Source organism: Lipotes vexillifer, unplaced genomic scaffold (assembly GCF_000442215.2).
Source record: "Lipotes vexillifer unplaced genomic scaffold, Lipotes_vexillifer_v1.1 scaffold419, whole genome shotgun sequence".
NCBI lineage: Eukaryota > Metazoa > Chordata > Mammalia > Artiodactyla > Lipotidae > Lipotes > Lipotes vexillifer.
Window position 1 is genome coordinate 966,031 of NW_006786333.1, and position 21,722 is coordinate 987,752.

At 37.0% G+C, this 21,722-nt stretch overlaps 1 protein-coding gene across 1 annotated transcript in view; it reads right to left on the minus strand.

Moving 5' to 3' along the window:
* MIGA1 (mitoguardin 1) overlaps positions 1 to 21,722 on the minus strand; it is an 87,783-nt gene that overhangs the window by 2,229 nt on the left and 63,832 nt on the right. Inside the window, exons 8-15 of the mRNA XM_007458715.1 lie at positions 20,047 to 20,147; positions 10,588 to 10,706; positions 10,259 to 10,331; positions 9,123 to 9,209; positions 7,611 to 7,709; positions 4,514 to 4,648; positions 3,361 to 3,414; positions 342 to 458 (exon numbers count right to left, since the gene is read on the minus strand). Coding sequence (XP_007458777.1) covers positions 342 to 458; positions 3,361 to 3,414; positions 4,514 to 4,648; positions 7,611 to 7,709; positions 9,123 to 9,209; positions 10,259 to 10,331; positions 10,588 to 10,706; positions 20,047 to 20,147 — 785 coding nt within the window. The remainder of the gene's footprint in view (positions 1 to 341; positions 459 to 3,360; positions 3,415 to 4,513; positions 4,649 to 7,610; positions 7,710 to 9,122; positions 9,210 to 10,258; positions 10,332 to 10,587; positions 10,707 to 20,046; positions 20,148 to 21,722) is intronic.

Below are 21,722 nucleotides of genomic sequence, written 5' to 3' on the forward strand. Positions count from 1 at the left end.
CTTATTTCTAAATTGCCACATGTGCAATAAAGACAGATATTATTTGTTTTACAAATTTCAGAAGTGTCCAGGCATGCAGAACTGTCTATAGCAATTTGTTTAACATTGTAACACATATGAGAACATGTACACACTACAGAAGGAACTGATAAGGTGAATGGACTTGTTGAATCTTCTCCAGGATAAAACACCAAATCTATATAATACTGTTTCACTGGCATGGGTGACTTTTATAATCTTACATTTAAATAACATTCTTCTACCAAACGAAAACCAAACAGAATAAAACTTTATCCGTTTTTCAGTTTAGAAAAAAGAAATGATTCAATGACTGAACATACCTTAAAGAAGCAACATAAGTCATAGAGAGAATTTCTAGGACCCAAAAAACCCCAGGCTAGGACAGGACTGATGTGCTCACAAATGGCATAAAAATGGGCAAAAAATCCATCTGGGATCTGTTACGAAGTAAAGGAGAATCAAGTTATTTTTACCTTCTTGCTTTTGCTTGCTATCCATCATATGACCAGCTCTTTTTGAGGACAGACCAAGGGTCAATGATAAGCTAGCCTAATAAGACAGTTAATACACTTAACAAGTAACTGTTAGAGTCACAGAATGCTTTAAGTAGATTTCATATGCTAGCCAACAGTCTCAATTTGCTGAAAACATTATTTCTTAAAGGAATTTTTACCTCATAAAAAAGCAATCACATTGCTGTATCCAAGCAATAACAAGAATGCTACAATGTTCCTTAGCAGTATAATTTTTAGGATGAATGAGACCAACATGGTTTTAGCTAGTTCAGTAGAATTTAAGAAATTCTACTCAATCACTTAATTATATTATCTGAAAAAGACTGAAATGAATTTTTAATTGATTAAGCACAAAAATATGTTTACTAGAATTCTAACTTTTAGTTAAGGAACCAGATATTATTGAAGCATTTAATTAGGCAATGCACCTTCTTGTGAAATAGTAATATATACAGTTGTGATTTAGGAAACTCTCTAAGTTTATTAATAACTTTCTAAATTTCCTTTGTTAAATAACATCCTGTGAGATTTTGTCATAGCATCTACTGGGGATAAGTATGCCTTAAGATCCTGTCTCTTGGAGGAGTTATCTTCTATTTTACAGGCTCCAAGACATCTTTTAAACCTCAAATTAAAAATATATTATAACAGCAGTTACCATTTAATGAGTACCCACTATATATCAGATAATATGCTAGGTTCTATTTAATTTAATAAAACGTTTCTGAAAAATTAGGTCATGTTAATATCATTTTAACATGTAAAAAGTGAGACTTCAGAGGGGTTAAAAAACCTATCCTGGGCTTCCCTGGTGGCGCAGTGGTTGAGAGTCCGCCTGCCGATGCAGGGGACATGGGTTTGTGCCCCGGTCTGGGAGGATCCCACATGCCGCGGAGCAGCTGGGCCCGTGAGCCATGGCCGCTGGGCCTGCGCGTCCGGAGCCTGTGCTCCGTAACGGGAGAGGCCACAACAGTGAGAGGCCCGCGTACCGCAAAAAAAAAAAAAACCAAAACAAACAAACAAAAACCTATCCTAACTCACATACAGCTAGTTAGTAAAGGCCAAAAAGTTTACACGGACTGTAGTCTAAGAGATGTTCTGCATATATTAAAATTCTAAATCCCATACTTATATTAACTATATATATTAACTATAATAGGAATTCAGACAGGTATGAAGTTAGCATAGGCTGAAGCAGAAGAGTCATGCTTCACCAAGGAATAACGTGAACTGAAACAGTAGGTAAAATTTATTTAAGTAGACAGGATAGAGTATGACATTCCAGGATAGGAAATAGTTCCCCAAGACGTAAGATATACAGCTATCTGTGGATACAGGAAGAATATTAGTCCAAGGCATGAGATTTATACTAAGAAGTAAGAAATAAGGTTAGGTATAATGATAATAATATTACTATCATTATTATTATGTAAACTACTACTTATTGAACTCTTTTTCATATTTACTGTTAATTTTATGTTTTATCTCATTTCATCTTTACAGCAGCTCTATGAGGTAGGTATTAACTTCATTTTGCAAACAGGAAAACTGAAGGTCAGCTGACAGTAACTTGCCTATGATCATAATAGCTAGTGCGAAAATCAAACCTAAGTCTACAAGTCTGTTCCCCAGCCCTAAACCAGTGGTTCTCAGACGTTAGAGTTTCTAATCATTTGGGGAGCTTGCTAAAAACACAGGGTCTTTAGAATCATTTTTTATACAATCTTTAAAGGTTACATTCCATTTACAGTTATTACAAAATATTGGCTATATTCCCCATGTTGTACAATACAACCCTGTACAACATCTTTGAAACAAGAATTATGCAAATACATGGTTTCCAGAATTATTTTTAACAAGCACCTTCTGCAGATGCTGTGAGAACTATGCTCCAGAAACACTGCACTTGGCAATACTATCTCAAAGGTATAAGGCTCAGACTTAGAAATATGGACATGACAAAATACTGTAGGTCAGTGGGCAAATGATAATAAAATAATAATAACCTACAGGTGCATAATGCACTGTGTCAAGCACTGTTCTAAGACACTACATTTAATCCTCAAAAAACCCCATGAGGTGGAAACTATGCTCCTCTTTAGAGATGAGAAAACTAAGGCATAGAGAAGTCAAGACTTGCCTGAGGTCATAGCTGGTAGGTGGCATCTGAACTCAGGCAGCCTCACCCCAGAGTCCATCCTCCTTTACCACAGGAGTGTACGTGAGAGCAGTGTGTGGTGGGTGAGATAGCCTGGAGGGTGCGGAGCGTGCGAGCAGGATATGACTTTGAGATGTTTTTTGGTAGGCACTCTCAGTTGAATAAACCAGCTAATCAATCATCATTTCTCAACTGGATTACATGAAGTGGAATCCACTATGCTAAACAATTTTTTTTTTTTTTTGCGGTACGCGGGCCTCTCACTGTTGTGGCCTCTCCCATTGCGGAGCACAGGCTCCAGACGCGCAGGCTCAGCGGCCATGGCTCACGGGCCCAGCCGCTCCGCGGCATGTGGGATCCTCCCACACCGGGGCACTAACCCGTGTCCCCTGAATCATCGGCAGGCGGACTCTCGGCCACCAGGGAAGCCCTAAACAATATTTTTAATCTTAAAATATCATTAAGTGAAAAAACAAAAAAAAAGTCTATTAGCGCTGTTTGAAACTTTAAAAACAAAGAAGACAACCCAGTGCCAAAAGATCACTCATCTAGCTTGAGGGACAGTGCTTATGAGCTGCCATCCCCCGCTGAGAACTGACTCACAAGTTTCTTTGACAGGAGCTTCAAATTACTTTACAGAGGACTCCAAGACATAATGAATTTTACCTTCATCTGTTGCCTTTTCTGTTTCAACACTGACCAACAACTTGAAGCCACAGCCTAAACATATACAGAGGAGAAAAAGCAAGATTTAAATTTAGAACTATATAAATTTTCCATTTAGAAAAGAGTGACTTTAATTAGAAATTCAAAGTTTAAAGATCTAAAATGTTTAAAACATTAACTAAAAAGAAACAGTCCATGCTCCTTCTATTGTTTGTAAATATCAATGAAAAGATGCTTATAAATTTTAAAATTAAATACAAAGCCACTAAAAGAAAAAGGGTGGACTCTGGTGACAAGGAACTTGGTAATTATAGTTCAAGTAATATTTTTTTCTTCAAGAATAGTAGTGCTGGAAATAGCTGTGAGTTGAACCAACAGTCTTATTCAAATAAAGAACTAAGAAACATAACCATAATGACAGGGACAAAAACACCCAAGTGGATCCTGAAGGAATCTGACCCTACTCTGGCATGACCCCACTTCGATCAACGTCACTGTCCCAAATCAGTTACAGAAATGGAGACATGTATCTTTTATGGTTAAAACATACTTTGAAGGAAAAGTATTATAATATATATATATTTTTTCCTCCAAAAATATATATATCGTCTTTTCACTGAAATTGCTATATTTGTTTAGTCATAGAGCCATTTCAGGTACAGATAATTTTTTGTTAGGCCTGAACTAGTTTGAAACCCAAGTGTTTTTTTGAGATCTGAAGAAATATTGGGTCCTTCAGGTCAAGGCAGGGACTGACAGAAGAGCCAAAAGGAAAATTTCATCTTCAGATGTTATATATCATACACATCTGATCCCAATATCAAAGAATGAGCTCAGTTTCCATAACAGTCGTTCTACAGGCAGACACACATATATAAATCTTATTCATCTTCCTATTTTTTTAAAAAAATATATTTATTTATTTGGCTGTACTGGGTCTTAGTTGCAGCACACGGGATCTTTTAGTTGTGGCATGTGAACTCTTAGTTGCAGCATGTAGGATCTAGTTCCCTGACCAGGGATCGAACCTGGGCCCCCTGCATTGGGAGTGCGTTGTCTTAACTGCTTGAACCACCAGGGAAGTCCCCATTTTCCCAATTCTGACTAATTTTCATCAAATTTAAATGGTTGAGAAAGGTAAACCACCACTTACGGTTTCTTTGAAGGAGGAGTTTAGCCAGCGATTATTTACTACATTCTGTATGGATGTGGGTGGGTTTTCTAAATCTTCAAAGGAATCCATTAATATAAAATCCAAAACAACATCATAAAAATTTAGATTTTTCACCTGCATTAAATTATAAGTTAAAACAGAAATTATTACTACATAGAGCTGAAATGAAGTCTGAGCCAGGGCTTCATACTGATACATTACAACAGCAGTACATTTTTAGTTGAATCAGATTATATCTCTGACAAAAACAGAGGAAGAAGAGAGACAACTATGAGAACAACTCACCACCAGAAATTATAATTCACGTGACAGCTGTTCCCTCCTAGATTCTATCAGGTGAAATTAATCTCTCCCTCCACTCTATTCTAGGAGTTCTTTGTTCATGCTTTTATTGGGTTGGCCAGAAAGTTTGTTTGGGTTTTTCCATAAGATGTTAAGGAAAAACCCGAACGAACTTTTTGGCCCACCGAATATTATGGTATCCACATGCTCATTCTGTTCTGTCATTTAGTTATTGGTATATCTGCCTGTCTTCCCCACCACATCATGAACCTCTCGCTCTTTCATTCATTCATGCAAATTGTATTGTACTACATGCTGTACCAGGTGCTGAGACTTCTACAGTAAGCAAACTATATGCTTAGAGGTTAGTGGGGAAAGGACAGCAATAAATAATTCCACAAATACACAATTAAAACTGTGATAAGCACAGTAAAGGAAAAAGTACACGGTACTATGAAAGCTTATGATGGAGCTTCTAATCTAGACTGGATGTCAGTGAGGGCTTTTTTCAAGGAGTGAGGCAAGCCAAGTACATGAAATACCTTGTCAAAGACTTGAAGGTAAGAAAGAACAGAGTGATGTGGAGCCAAAGAGTATCACTGAAAGTGTGCCACAGCTCTCTACAGCAGGGGGGCGAGTGCCTAGAGACAGGAGGAAGGGCCAGCTCCCGCACAGTTTATGGCACATGTTAATGACTTTGGATTTTATCCTCACAGTATCTTGGGGGGTAGTGGTGGAGGGGAGATGGATGATCAGATCTTCTTTTTTAATCTTCGGTACCTCATGAATCTATTTCATTTTTTTTTCCAGTTTCAGTGAGACATAATTGACATACAACACGGTAAAAGTTTAAGGTGTACAGTATAATGATTTGACTCACATACATCATGAAATGATTACCACAGTAAGTTTAGTGAACACCATCATCTCATATAGATACAACATGAAAGAATTAGAAAAAAAAATTGTTTTCCTTGTGATGAGAACTCAGGATTTACTCTCTTAATGACTTTCATATTTATACAGCAGTGTTCATTATCTTTAATGTGTTGTACATTACATCTGTAGTACTTATTTATCTTATAAGTGGAAGTTTGTACTTTTTGACCACCTTCATCCAATTCCCCTTCCCCTGACCCCCTGCCTCTGGTAGCCACAAATCTGATCTCCTTTTCTATGATTATGTTTGTTTGTTTTTGAAGTATAATTGACCTACACTATGTTAGTTCCTGGTATACAACACAGTGATTCAATGTTTCCATACATTTCAAAATCATCAACATGATAAGTCTAGTCTAGATATTACACAGTTATTGACTATATTCCCCACACAGTACATTTCATACCTGTGACTCACTTATTTTATACCTGAAAGTTTGTACCTCTTAAATCTCCCTCACCTATTTCTTCTCCTCCCTCCATCCCCCTCCCATCTGGCAATCACCTGTCTGTATCTATGACTCTATTTCTGTTTAGTTAAGTTTGTTCATTTGTTTTGTTTTTTAGATTCCACATGTGAGTGAAATCATACAGTATTTGTCTTTCTCTGCCTGACTTATTTCACTCAGCATAATACCCTCTAGGTCCATCCATGTTGTCACAAATGAGAAGATTTCATTTTTTTTTTATGGCTGAGTAATATTCAGATTTGTATTGCTCAAGACGTTTTGGCAGAAATGTGGAGAGCAGAACAGAGAGGAGGAAGAGTGAACGCAAGGGGGAGATGAGCAGGCAAGAAACTGGGGAACGCAAAACGCTGGGGTAGCCCAGGGGAAAACAACAGTTACTCAGACTACCACGGGGCGGGCAGCACCAGAGAAAAGCTGCAGAAACTGAAAGATATATAGGAGTTAAATTGACAAAACTTAGAGATGAATATGATAAAGTAGGCAAGGACCAGTGACGTGTAAAGGATGAGTCCCAGGTTTCAGGCCTGCGCAACTGAACGGATGCCAATTCCTTCACTGAGTGAGGGAACACCAGAGAAGCAAAGATCGTGCCTCCGTGTTTCTGCACCTACTGTTTTCTCTGCCTAGAAAGCCTTTCAGTCCCTTGCAAACTCATTCTTTTAGCTTCCATAACAACAAAATATTCCAGGCTTATCATGTGCTTTCTCTAACTCAGTGCAGAAATCAGCCATTTTTCCAAGAAGTACTAGTTCCTTTTAGTGGAGAGTGGTACTTAGAAGTTAAAATCTGTGTGCTAGGAATAATTTCTTTTGAGATGTTTCTGCTCCCAGACCCTCTCAGTGAATAGAGCTAGGAAGTTTATGTGTGTTTATGTATATGCAAACCTTTCTGTTTATTTCCCTATCTATCTATCTATATTGTAAACTATGAATTCACACTGACAGCTCCAATTCCAATCCTAGCTTTTTTATACCTCCCTTCTCTGACAGTGAGCTATCTGGCTCTGATCATTCTTAATGTATTTAATTGTTTGTTTGATCCTGTGTATGCAGCCAATTCCCTGGCCCCACTGAGCTGCCACTGTCCTACCTGAAACCATCCTTGCACAGGCTACCGTTACCACCCTGCTGGGGCCTGCTCATTGACTTCTGGGTGGAAGAGAGGGAGAGAAGGAACGAAGGGCTTCCTAAAAAAATAGTATTTTCACCTGCTGCCTCAATGTATAAAGACTGTGGTTGCTCTTGTTTCTGACTCTGTCATAGCCACCGTCACACAATTGGTTTTACTGTCATTTAACAAGGACAAGGAAACAGTGGCCTCAAATTATGTAAATATTCTGAGTAAATAACTAAGGGGGACAACTATTATAAAAAATTTGAACTTACTCCTCTAGCAGCAAGTTCCATTTCAGTACTATCCCAGTGATCAGTCTGCTCTAAAAAACAGATCATTTCATCAAAAACATCTTCAAACTTCTTCGGATTCTGTAGAAGAAAACACACTTTAATCCTAAGCCCAACTTTATAACAAGGCTCAAGCCTACAAAGTAAATAAGTTACTCTTCAAGTAAGTTTGTTAGATTTTCATTCTATTAGGTAACTGAATTAAAACGCACTTTCAAGGGATGCCATATTCATTTGATATAATATTTTGTTAGTCCAACATTTTGCAGAAGCCAAGACTAAGAATGTAAGTAAAATGTCATAAGCAAACTGCTTACTACTCAAATACGTGTGCTTATTTAGGTCAGTCCTTAAGATGAAAACTCCGTTACAGCAGATACTACGCAATGCTTTCGATGTACTTCTACTCCTTTTGGAGGAACTCTAGTTCAAATCAGTGGGTTTATCTGCCTTGGGAAGGCCAAGAAAGCAACATAAGATTTACACTGGGTTTATTGTCTTTCTAGTGGTAGCAATTTGATAGGCAGACAAGCTATTGTGTTGTTTTAATTTTAATTTCTTTGACTATAATGCTATGGAACTTTTTCATATAATCATTAAACATTCTGTTTCTTGTTAAAAAAAAAAGATTTACATTGGGAATTGCAAGTAGGTAATACCACCCTAAATTTATGTTGTATTTTTTAAAAATTTGCTTTCCCATTTATCATTTATTTAATCATCGTAAGAACTCTCTGAAATAGGGTACCATAAATAAATTCTATTCTACAAATGAGGGAACTGAGGTTCAAAGGGACTGGGTCTGAAAACCAGGTGTTCAAAGGGCTCAGAGAAAGTCTGGTTTTTGTTTTGTCCCTCATCATCTGGACACAACCTGCATAAAGGAAAGTGGTTCCTCATAGTCTTCATAAAGTTCTTGCCATTGCTTCTGCCTCTGTCAGTCCCATGAAGATTAGTAAGAGGCAGCTCAATTTGTATTTCCAGATTTCTGAGATCTATTCTACTTCCTGGAACCTTCTTACTGAACAGGACTGAGAGACGTTAAGAGAAGAGGTATTAGAAATAACAATGGTGGTGGCTGTAGTAGCAGATCTAATGATAATTCTTACCACGACATTCACAAGTTTTATGGCAAATTGAGAATAATTTATCAACTTGATCAAAACAGTGCAAACTTTATACAAAGAAAATAAATGAACCCAAGTAGAAATCAATGCTCTTTGGGCTACTTATTTATTTATTTTTTGGCCATGCCACGTGGCATGAGGGATCTTAGTTCCCCAACCAGGGATCAAACCCATGCCCCCTGCAGTGGAAGTGTGGATTCTTCACCACTGGACTGCCAGGGAAGTCCCTGGGCTATTTATTTTCAATATGTGAACCTTTGTAACCATCTACAAAAACATTTTCTTCTATTAAAAATTTAATGCATCTTAATCTTCAGCTCAACTGAAATAACAACAATAAAAAAACCTGCCAACAAAACAAGTTTACCTTTCGCGCTTTTACAATTAACGCTGATAAAATTTTCCTCCCACTTTCAGCAAGGAATATCCTGTTGGCTGTTTCTGAAAGAATTACCTGAAAAATATCCATCCCCAAACAAAGAAAAATGAGACCTATAATTAATTTGAATGGACATTTGACTTTATAGCATATCTATGCATAAATAATCCAAATACAGTCAATACATGGCATGTGACTCTATTTCAGCAGGCAGACCACAGAAAAGGTCCTAAGTTACTAAAATATAAATAGCTCTTGAGGGCTTCCGTGGTGGCGCAGTGGTTAAGAATCTGCCTGCCAATGCAGGGGACACGGGTTTGAGCCCTGGTCTGGGAAGATCCCACATGCCGCAGAGCAACTAGGCCCAAGCGCCACAGCTTACTGAGCCTGCGCTCTAGAGCCCGCGAGCCACAACTACAGAAGCAGCCCATACTCCACAACAAGAGAAGCCACTGCAGTGAAAAGCCTGCGCACCGCAAAGAAGAGTACCCCTACTCGCCGCAACTAGAGAAAGCCCGTGCGCAGGAACAAAGACCCAACGCAACCAAAAATAAATAAATAAATAAAACAAATAAAATTTTTTTTAAAAAGAAAAATACTTAAAAAAATAACTCTTGAACATATAATAAAAAAGATTAAAGGGAGATAAATATGAATTTAAATTCTGTTCAATTTCATATTAGAAAATCCAAAATAAATATTATACAACTCCAAAACATAGAAAAATAAAGATAATTTTGTTGTTAAATGACCTTATTTCATTTTAGGAAATTGATGATTTCACATCTGATTCAAATAAAAACATTCTAGAACACATACTAATTGACAGTAAGAAAAAGGATCTATATTTTAAGCAGCAATTTATACACATACATCTTTAGCATCAAAATATTCTATTTTGACAAAATGTGGTAGATCCAGGAAGTTATAGCAGAGGATGACAAATGAAGACAAATGAAGGGAAACAGCAGGCAGGAAAAATAAACTTAGCAGACTTTTTATTTGCCAATAGGAATAAGGATAATAAAGAGCAAAGGGCTGTCCTGTTTATATGCAGCTGGACACTATGGCATGAGGGTGGGGATGAGTGGCTGGGTGAAGTCACTTACTGTTAAAAAGAATACCTGAAAAGCCTGTCGAATACAGTGAAGTTTGGCAAGAAAATCACTGTCTCCTAGGCACTCCAACATTTCAGTTCTAAGTAATAAACAGGGGAGACAACTGTTAAAGTGCATTTAAGATCAAGCCTACTACAAATTTGGACTCGAACAAGGCTTAACCTCGGGACCTTAATAAAAAAACACATGTCTTTTCAGTACTGACAAAACATGTAAAAAAAAATTTTTTTGAGCCTAAAAACATATTTTCCTCTATTCTAATAAATATTTTTAACAAATATCAGACAAACATAGCAATAGCATCTTAATATTTTTTATAAACATAAGCATGATACCTAAGCACTCTTGAGTAAATTTTTCCTTCTTCAACTAAATGCATGGCCTCTTCGTAAAAAGGGCAGTGGCAAAGAGACTCCAGACTGTAGATATGCTGTACTTCTTTGTGTTCTGCAAGCTAAGAATACAGTGGGTTAAAACAGACTACACTGATACGAGAAGAAAAACTATAAAAAATAGAAAATAGGATCTTGCTAATATTAAAATATACTCAGTTTTATTAAAATGTGAAAATAATTCAGTAAGATTTTATAGCTAGTAAGATCTGAATTCACTTTATTTCAAAATTCAGTTGTAAAAAAAGAGTAAAACTTTATAACAAGCTTAGTTAATTTTGAATACAACTACAGTTCACCAACAAGAAAAACTGATGATGAAGCATTGAAAAAAAAGAATTTTATCATCCAAAGAATGCTAAAAAGTATTATAACTCATGATTGTAAATAAAGTTTTCTACAAAAACACTGTAAACACTGGCTAATTCTAGGGAATTTTTTTTTATATGTAGCTTCGACTAACCTTTGTATAACTGAAGAATAGTCATGTACCTATGGCTAGCATAAAAACTCTACAAATGAAATTCCAGCCTTCTGATAGTTCATTAAAAAACAACAAATTTGTTGTACAGCAAAAACTAACAAAACATTGTAAAGCAATTATACTCCAATAAAGATGCGACAAAAAAGAAAATGATGACAAAAAAGAAAAAACACTGCAAACACTATAGAGTTGCCAGCTAACAGGAAAACTCTGGAGTGATTTTATTTTTCAATACCAGGTGATCCATTTAAGTGGGACGCTGTAGAGGTTTTTTGTTTGTTTTTAATTACAGCTTTACTGAGAGATAACTCACATACCATAAAATTCACCCATTTACGTGTACAATTCAGTGGCTTTTTAGTATATTCACTGGGTTGTACAATCAGCACCACTTTCCAATTTCAGAATATTTTTACTATGCCAACAAGAAACCTTCTGCCCATCAGCAGTCACTCCCTATGCCCCTTTCTCTCTAGGCCCGGGAAACCAATAATCTTTCAGTGTCTATGGAATTTCCCACTCTGGAAACTTCACATAAATTGAATCAAGTAATACACGGCATTTTGTGTTTGGCTTTTTTCACATAGCATAATGTTTCCAAGGTTCATCTATAATGCAGCATATATCAGTACTTCATTCTTTTTAATGGCTGAATTGTAGGGATATACCACATTTTGTTTATCCTTTCCTCAACTGATAGACTTGTGGGTTGTTCCCACTTTTTGATAATCATGAATAAGAAAGACTGCTTTGAACATTTATGTACAAGTCTTTTATGTTTTCAATTCCCTTGAGTATATACCTAAAAATGGAAGTGTCAGATGGTAACTCTATGTTTAACTTTTTGAGGAAACTGTTTTGCAAAGTGGCTGCACCATTTTCCATTCCCACTAGCAGTGTATGATGATTTAAATCTTTTCACACCTCTGCCAACAATTGTTATAGGCCATCTTTTTTTATTATAGCCACCCTAGTGGGCGTGAAGTGGTTTAAATTTCTCTAATGACTAATGATGTAGAACATCTTTTATCTCCTTATTGGCCCTTGTATATCTTCTTTGGAAAAATGTCTGTTCAAATCCTTGGCCCATTTTTAAATTGGGTTATTTGTCTATTTGTTGTTGGGTTGTAACAGTTCTTTATATATTCTGGATATAAGACCTTTATCAGATACGTGATTTTCAAATATTTTCTCCCAGTCTACTGTCTTTTCACTTTCTTGGTGTCCTTTAAAGCACAAAAGTTTCTACTTTTGATAAATGCCAATTAATTGTTTGTTTTCTTTTGTCTGCCTTAACTTTTTCTTTTGTGTAGAGCATCAAGGTTGGCCAGAGGTGAGAGGTTAGGGACTTCTAAGGTCTTTCCTGGACACATGCATAGCCCTGCACATGCTTATGGCCTTCTAGAGTCTCAGAAATACACTGGAGCTTTTCAAAGCTCCCTATAAACATCTCATTGCCCAATTTTTCCTTTTAAAAATTGGGCAATGAGGCAGCTCCCGTGTTAAACAATTACCACTGATATTTTTCAACAAAGCCTCTAGGGATAGAAATTTTGCACAGAGCAAGCTCTAAGTCAGGTCAAATAAAGACAAGTCCTGAGAATGGAGCTTTGCAAGGAGCTGCCATACAAGCCAAATAGTGACGATTCTCTAGTGATGGGACTTTTGGGAAGCTCCAAAGCCATTAAGTTTCTTCCAGTGGCTGCTGAGCCCCTGAATTTCACAGTTACCATAGATAGTTATGAAGCTGCTGGTTTTCAAGACTACTGTGGAGAGAGGGCTAGAAATAAAACAAAGACACATGCCCTCTACTTGATTTAATCCCTAGGAAATTGAGGACTCTGGCAATTAACTCCCAAACTGGGGCATGTGGTCCCACTCTTTAGCACACACGTCTGAGACCCAGGACAGGACCTACAGCCTTGGCACCAGTCCCCAGCCCACACCTGAATTCTGTTGGTTTTAGGACAATAAGTTGTGGGTAATTTATTACATAGCAACAGATAACTAATATAACAGTGGAAATAATACTAAGAGCAAAAGGAAGACACACAGATTTCCAAACACTGGAAAGCAAATGGAAGCGTGTAGACAGATGAAAGAGATGAGGAAGCCATAGTCCAGAATAAGTTCAAGAGGGGATACAGTCAAAGAGGAGACATTTGCTAAGCAGAGCCTCAAAGAGAACCAGGCTCACAGTGAGCAGGTATGAGGGCAGGACTGAAGAAGAGGGATTGAAAATAGTAGTTTAAATGAAAGTCTGTCCAAACAACTATAGTTGTCCTATATCTTATTCTACTCTCTGCCAAAAGAATTTGCAACCAGAGAACATTTCTCTTTAAAAATTACTTGAACGGGGGCCTCCCTGGTGGCGCAGTGGTTAAGAACCTGCCTGCCAACGCAGGGGACACGGGTTCGAGCTCTGTCTGGGAAGATCCCACATGCCGCAGAGCAACTAAGCCCGTGTGCCACAACTTCTGAGCCTGTGCTCTAGTGCCCGCGAGCTACAACTACTGAGCCCAAATGCCACAACTACTGAAGCCCACATGCCTAGAGCCCGTGCTCTGCAACAAGAGAAGCCACCGCTGTGAGAAGCCTGTGCACCACAACGAAGAATAGCCCCCGCTTGCCGCAATTAGAGAAAGCCCTCGCGTAGCAATGAAGACCCAACGCAGCCAAAAATAAATAAATAAAATAAACTTAATAAAAAAAAGATTACTTGAACGGAAATTCCCTGGCAGTCCAGCGGTTAGGACTCCATGCTTTCAATGCCAAGGGCCTGGGTTCAATACCTGGTCAGGGAACTAAGATCTCACAAGCTGCGTGGTGCAGCCAAAAAACAAACAAACAAAAATTACTTGAACTACCTGGGGAAAGTAAGTCTGCTAGGGTGAGTGATGGGTCCCCCAGAGTAAGGTCCTCTTCATTCTGCATCCAGGTGTGCCCTGACTATTAGGCTCTTTACAGACCATTCATCCTAAAGAAAAGCCTGCCAATCAGCAACCTCAAAGAAGTCAACTGAGCCCAGTTATCCTTCCTGTTCACCTATTCAAGGAAGAAACAAACAGAAAACAATGCTCTAAACCTCCACAATCTACCTAAGGAAATCAGTCCAGTCACCAGCTAAGCTTTCACATTTAAAAGGAAAACCATTGGCACAAGAATGAAAGCCCAAAATAAAAGAGACAAATTTACCCCAGAGGAAGTAAGATAATTCTGGATTGCTATAAACAAGTGCTATCAAGAGAGGTACAGCAAAAGCTTTCCAAGCTTCCTTTTAGACTATGAGTATAGGTATCTGAATTATAAGAAATAAAATTTTTTCTCTTTAAAGAGCACCCTAAAATTTATATATTAAACATGTACAGAGTGCAGAGTGGTAATTCTAAGAAAAACTAAATTTACAGCTAAAAACGCTCTCTCTGCAATATTAGTTTCTACCTATCAAATGACAGTCTCTTTAACAGATGGGAGAGTTAGGAGAGTACTCAATGCAGTGGTACCCTAACATTAAAAAGACTTTTCAGAACTTGAAAATTAAGCTAAGTGAAAGAACATCAAACACAAAAGATCATATATTGTGTGATTCTATTTGTATGAAATGCCCAGGATAGGCAATTTCATAGAAATGGAAGGTATAGGAGTAAGTGCCAAGGGCGATTAGGCAGAGAAAAGGGAGAGAAAAGGGAGCGATGACCAACAGGGAGGAGTTTCTTTTGGGGGTGATAAAAATGTTCTAGAATTAGAAAGTTTGCACACCTCTGAATATACTAAAAAACACTGAATTGTATACTTTAAAACAGTGAATTTTATAGTATGTGAATTATATCTCAATAAAGCTATTATTTAAAAAAAAGACTTTTCAGAGAAAAAAGGCTCTGGTTCCAAACCAATGTTTGGCAAAGCTTATACAGGAAAATTTTGTTAATCACTTTCACAAATGACTGACCAACCTTAAAGAAAAGACTATGCCAGGACTTGTTTTAATCTAAATAGGTGAAAACTCTTTCTGATAATTCTGAATAAAGCTTTCAAATGATCACAAACTGTTTAACTTCATAACGAGTTCTGGTCTTATTTTCTTAATAACTTTCTTCATTAAGCAGTTTTTCTTAAGTGCTTGGCATATAGTAAATGCTATTAAAAATAATTTAACAAACATTTCTTAGTACGCAATTTATCTTGGAACATTCACATTCTGAGATCATACATTTACACCCTAGAAGCATTCCTAGGAGGTTTCTCAGATAGTGAGCCCTTCTTGTGGTATTCATGCATTTTGTTTTCCATAAGATTTTTTTTAGTTTATCAAAGCTTTGTAACTTAAACCACAAATTTAAAGAGAGTCCAATGAATACTTGGCAAAAAATATATATATATTTTGTGTGTGTGTGTGTGTGTGTGTGTGTGTGGTACGTGGGCCTCTCACTGTTGTGGCCTCTCCCGTTGTGGAGCACAGGCTCCGGACGCACAGGCTCAGCGACCATGGCTCACGGGCCCAGCCGCTCCGCGGCATGTGGGATCTTCCCAGACCGGGGCACGAACCTGTGTCCCCTGCATCGGCAGGCGGACTCTCAACCACTGCGCCACCAGGGAAGCCCGGCAAAATATTTTTTAAGGTTGCATATTATAAAGAAACTTTAGAGCAATTTGCTCTAAAGGTATATTGTTCTTCACAGTGGAAAAAATGCAAAGTGACTTGCAATTCTCTTTACAAACCATTTAGGACATAAGTGTCTACAGCAAGAAAGATAAAAAGCATTTGACAAAATAAAACATCCTTTTATGATAAAAATTCTCAACAAATTGGCATAGAAGGAATGCACCTCAACATAATAAACACCACATATGACAAGCCCACAGCTAACATCATATTCAACAGTGAAAGGTCGAAAACTCTTTCTCTAAGATCAGGAACAAGACAAGGGTGCCCACTCTCACCAATCCTATTTAACATAGCACTGTTAAGTTCTAGCCAGAGCAATTAGGCAAGACACACAAAGAAAACACATTCAAATCAGAAAGAAGTAAAATTGCCTCTGTTTGTACATGATATGATCTTATACACAGAAAAATCGTAAAGACTCCACCAAAATACTATTAGAACTAATAAACAAATTCAGTAAAGTTGCAGGATACAAAAATCAATATACAAAAATCAGTTCCATTTCTATGCCCTAAAACAAACTATCAAAAAGAGAAATTAAGAAAAGTCCCATTTACAATAGCATCAAAAAGAGTAAAACACTTAGGAATAAATTTAACCGAGGAAATGAAAAATCTGTACAGTGAAATCTATAATATTTTGATGAAGAAACTGAAGAAGACACGAATAAATGAAAAGACACTCATGTTCATGGATCAGAAGAATTAATATTGTTAAAATGTCCATACTACCTCGAGCCATTAGAGATTCATTGCAATCCCTATCAAAATTCCAGTGGAATTTTCCACAGAAACAGAAAAAAAAAATCCTAAAATTTGTGTGGAAACACGAAAGACCCCAACTAGCCAGAGCAATCCTAAGAAAGAACAAAAACTGGAGGTATTTACTTCCTGATTTCATACAATAATACAAAGCTGAAGTAATTACACAGTATCATACTAGTACAAAAACAGACACAGACCAATGGAACAGAACCAAGAGCCCAGAAATAACCCTTGCATATAAAGTCAACCAATATTTGACAAAAGGGCCAAGAATATTCAGTGGGGAAAGAACTCTTCAATAAATGGTAGTGGGAAAACTGGATAACCACATGCAGAAAGACATTGGAACCCTATTTTACACCACTCACAAAAATTAACTCAAAATGAATTAAAGACATAAACATAAGACCTGAAACCATAAAACTCCTAAAAAAAAAATAGGGAGAAAAAGCTCCTTGACATTTGTCTTAACAACAATTTTTTGGATATGACACCCAAAGCACAAGCAACAAGGCAAAAATAAACAAGTGGGACTGAATTAAACTAAAAAGCTTCTGTATAGAAAAAGAAACAATCGACAAAATGAAAAGGCAACCTACAGAATGGGAAAAAATATTTGCAAACCATCTATCTGATAAGGGGTTAATATTCAGAGGGCCTGAATAGACATTTTTCCAAAGAAGACACAAATGGCCAACAGGTACATTAAAAGGTGTTAAAATCACTAATCATTAGGGAAATGCAAGTCAAAACTATAATGAAACATCACCTCAAACAGAATAGCTATCAGCAAAAAGACAAGAGATAACAAATGCTGGCAAGGATGTGGAGAAAAGGAAACCCTCGTGCATGGTTGGTAGAAATGTAAACTGGTACAGCTACTATGGAAAACAATATGTATGTTCCTGAAAAAATTAAAAATATAATTCAGCAATCCTACTTCTTTTCTAGGTATATACCAAAAAATATAATTCAGGGCTTCCCTGGTGGCGTAGTGGTTAAGAATCTGCCTGCCAATGCAGGTGACATGGGTTTGAGCCCTGGTCTGGGAAGACCCCACATGCCACAGAGCAACTAAGCCTGTGCGCCACAACTACTGAGCCTGCGCTCTAGAGCCCACGAGCCACAACTACTGAGCCTGCATGCCACAACTACTAAAGCCCGTGCGCCTAGAGCCTGTGCTCCGCAAAAAGAGAAGCCACTGCAATGAGAATCCCAAGCACCGCAACAAAGAGTAGCCCCCACTCGCCACAACCACAGAAAAGCCCGCATGCAGCAACGAAAACCCAACGCAGCCAAAAATAAAATTAAACAAAATAAAATAAAAATATTTAAAAAATATATATGTATATAATTCAGCAATCCTACTGCTTTTCGGGTATATATCAAAAAAAAAAATGAAATCACTATCTTGAGATATCTGCATTCCCATGTTCATTGCAGCACTATTCACAATAGCCAAGAAATGGAAACAAGTCAAATGTCCATCAATGAATGAATGGATAGAGAAGATGTGGTATACATATATTTATATATATTCAATGGAATATTATTCATCCATGAGAAAGAAAGAAATCCTGCCATTAACAATATGTATGGGGCAGGGCCTTGAAGGCATTATGTTACATGAAGTCAGACAGAGAAAGACAAATACAGTTCACCCTTCAACAATGTGCTGGTTAGGGGCGCTGACCCCCCATGTGGTTGAAAATAGTCATCCCATGGTTTCCTCAAAGGACTGGTTCCAGGACCTGCCTCGGACACCAAAATCCTCAGATGCTCAAGTCCTATTGTTGGCCCTTAGTATTCGCAGTTTCACATCCTCGGATTCAACCAACTGCAGATAATGTAGTATGTATTTATTGAAAAAAATCCACATATAAATGCACCTACACAGTTCAAACCTATGCAGTTCCAGGGTCAACTGTACTGTATGGTATCACGTACATGTGGGATCTAAAAAGACCAAACCCATAAAAACAGAGATTTAGAATGGTGAGTGCCAGGAACTGGGGGTGGGAAAAATGGGGAGATGCTGGTCGAAGGGTACAAATGTCCAGTCAGAAGATGAGTAAGTTCTGAGGATCTAATGTACAGCATAGTGACCCCAGTTAACAATACTACATTATATGCTTGAAAGTTGTTAAGAGAGTAGATCTTAAACGTTCCCAACACAAAGAAAAAAAGGTAATCATGTGAGGTGCTGGAGGTGTTAACTAACCTTACTGTGTTCATTATTCCACAATATATGTGTATCAAATCATCACTTTGTACAGCTTAAACTTACACAAAGTTATATGTCAACTATATCTCAATAAAGCTAGAAAAAACAGAAAGATAACCCTGTCTATATAGAATAGTAAAAAGAAGAGGAAATAGCTTCTTCATAAAACAAGTAGATATGTTCTGTGTGTTGCAAACTTACAAGTATAAAAATATAAGGAAAAAGATGAACAATTCGGGAGATGATACTGTGAGCAATAGCTAAAATATACATATACAGAAAAATCTTGAGACAATGAAAGATTATGGTCAGTACAGCTTTAAAAAAGGCAGAATCAAGTTTTAGGGTACAGGGTGTTGGAACACCTAAAGCTTTCCACACTAGAGCTTGAATTCACACATCAATTACAGATGTGTGATACTATCGATATGAAAAAGGACAGCATTAGTATCCAAAATCTACCATAAAAATGAAATAATTCTAAGACAAAATTGGCCATATGTGGTTTTTTAAAGCTGTTTCAAGTAGAAAAAGATGACCACTTTGCAATCTTCCCTTTGGATAAAAAATTTAAATCTCAGTGGAAAACAAATTACCCATAAATCTGTAATTCAGTGATCACCACTCCTTACACATTAGTGTATTTATATCTAGTCTTCTTTTCCTCAGCCTAAATACTTACATAATATACCACATACATGTTTTTCTTTATTACAAAATTACAAGCATACTCTCTATATAAAACCTACATACTACTTTTTTCGCTTAACATATGTTCCCATGTCATTAACAATTATTGGAAACATGTTTATGGCAATATAATACTTCAAATTATGGATGTTCCATATCCATAATTTTTGAGTCTGATCTTTGAGTCCGATCATTTCCTTGGAAAAAATATCTAGAGGTATGATCTCTCAGCTAAAGAATCTGAATATGTTTAAGACACTTGATATAAGGTTAATTGCTTTCCATTGAGACACTTATATGCCTCACCCATAATCCACAGTGTATGAAAGTGCTTATCTAAAGTTTGTGTTTACATGTCCACCTCTCTAAAGAGACTCTAAGCTCCTGTGGGAACTTATATTCATGGTATATTCATCTTTGTATCCTGGTATCTTATCATCTTTGTATCTCTGTATCTATCTACAGAGTTGATACTCAATAAATGGCTACTGAGCTGAATTATAGCACAATGGCAAAACTGTATTCTCCACCTAAAAAGAATAAGAAATCCTCATTAGGAACATACATGTCCTACCTCTGCTGCTGAAGCAAAAGAATCGGTTGATGTGACACTCAAGGTGTCTCTCAGGCCAAAGTCATCCATATTCCCCTTCATGGTGATATCTGTATCTTTATCTTAAAAGAAAAGGTGAAAAGTTCAGAAATTGACATTCCTTGTCATTGCCATATTTCATATTCTATGGTTGGTTTTTCTTTTTCTTTTTTCGTTTGAACATCAGTCTTTATTTAGAATCCTGGAATCTAAAAGGAAAACAATACAAATCAATGGGATATAACCTGACAAGACTCTCAAAGTGCTTCAAACTGATTCTGAACACTGCCAAGAAGAGGAGAAAGTACTATAAAGGAGACATGTTTATTTTTTAAAAATATTAAACTATTTCATATTTTAAAAGCTTTTGAGTAAATAATAACTTAAACTGGTATATAATAACTGGAGTTGGATTATCTACCAGCTATCAGCATATACCACAGATAGCCTGAAACAGAGCAATTTAAGTTGCAAGTGGCCTTGCCCAAATCGGGATAACTGGTAGGTTCATTCAAATTAAATGAATTATTTGCATAAAATGTTGTCTGGCCAGTCACTTGTGATAAACTGACCAATTAAAATAATTCAGGAAGATATCTTCAGTCTCTAAGGTCTACTTTAAAACACTGAAAGGCCCAAAATGATCTGGTTTAGGTCCCTGATGTTTATTCTGCTTACTTGAGGATCAAATATAACTGCCCCAATGATTTTATTTTTATTTATTTATTTTTTGGCCACACTGTGGCGGCTTGTGGGTCTTAGTTCCTCAACCAGGCACTGAAACTGGGCCCCTGGCAGTGAGGGCACAGCGTCCTAACCACTGGACTGCCAGGGAATTCCTCCCCAATGATTTAAAGTGTTGAAAAATTTTAAAGGCATTTGTAAATGGCTAACATGACCATACCAAGACAGGCTACCTATTACCAATACAAAGCATTCTGAACGTCGATGTCAATATCTTCACATACTATCATCAGGAATCTAACTGTTAACATTACATTTTCAATGGTACAGCTACTATGGAGAACAGTATGGAGGTTCCTTAAAAAACTAAAAATAGAGCTACCATATGATCTTGCAATCCATTCCTGGGCATATATATGGAGAAAAACATGGTCTGAAAGGATACATGCACCCCAATGTTCGTTGTAGCACTGTTTACAATAGCCAAGACATGGAAGCAACCTAAATATCCATCAACAGAGGAATGGATAAAGAAGATGTGGTACATATATACAATGGAATCTTATTCAGCCATAAAAAAGAATGAAATAATGCCATTTGCAGCAACATGGATGGACCTAGAGACTGTCATACTAAGTGAAGTAACTCAGAGAAAGAGAAATATCTTAATGATATGGCTTATATGTGGAATCTAAAAAGAAATGATACAAATGAACTTATTTACAAAACAGAAACAGACTCACAGACTTAGAGAAGGAACTTATGGTTACCAGGGAGGAAGGGTGGGGGGAAGGGATAGTTAGGGAGTTTGGGATTGACATGTACACACTGCTGTAGTTAAAATGGATAACCAACAAGGACCTATTGATTGGCACAGGGAACTCTGCTCAATATTATGTAACAACCTAAATGGGAAAAGAATTTGAAAAAGAATAGATACATATATATATATATATATATATATATATATATAT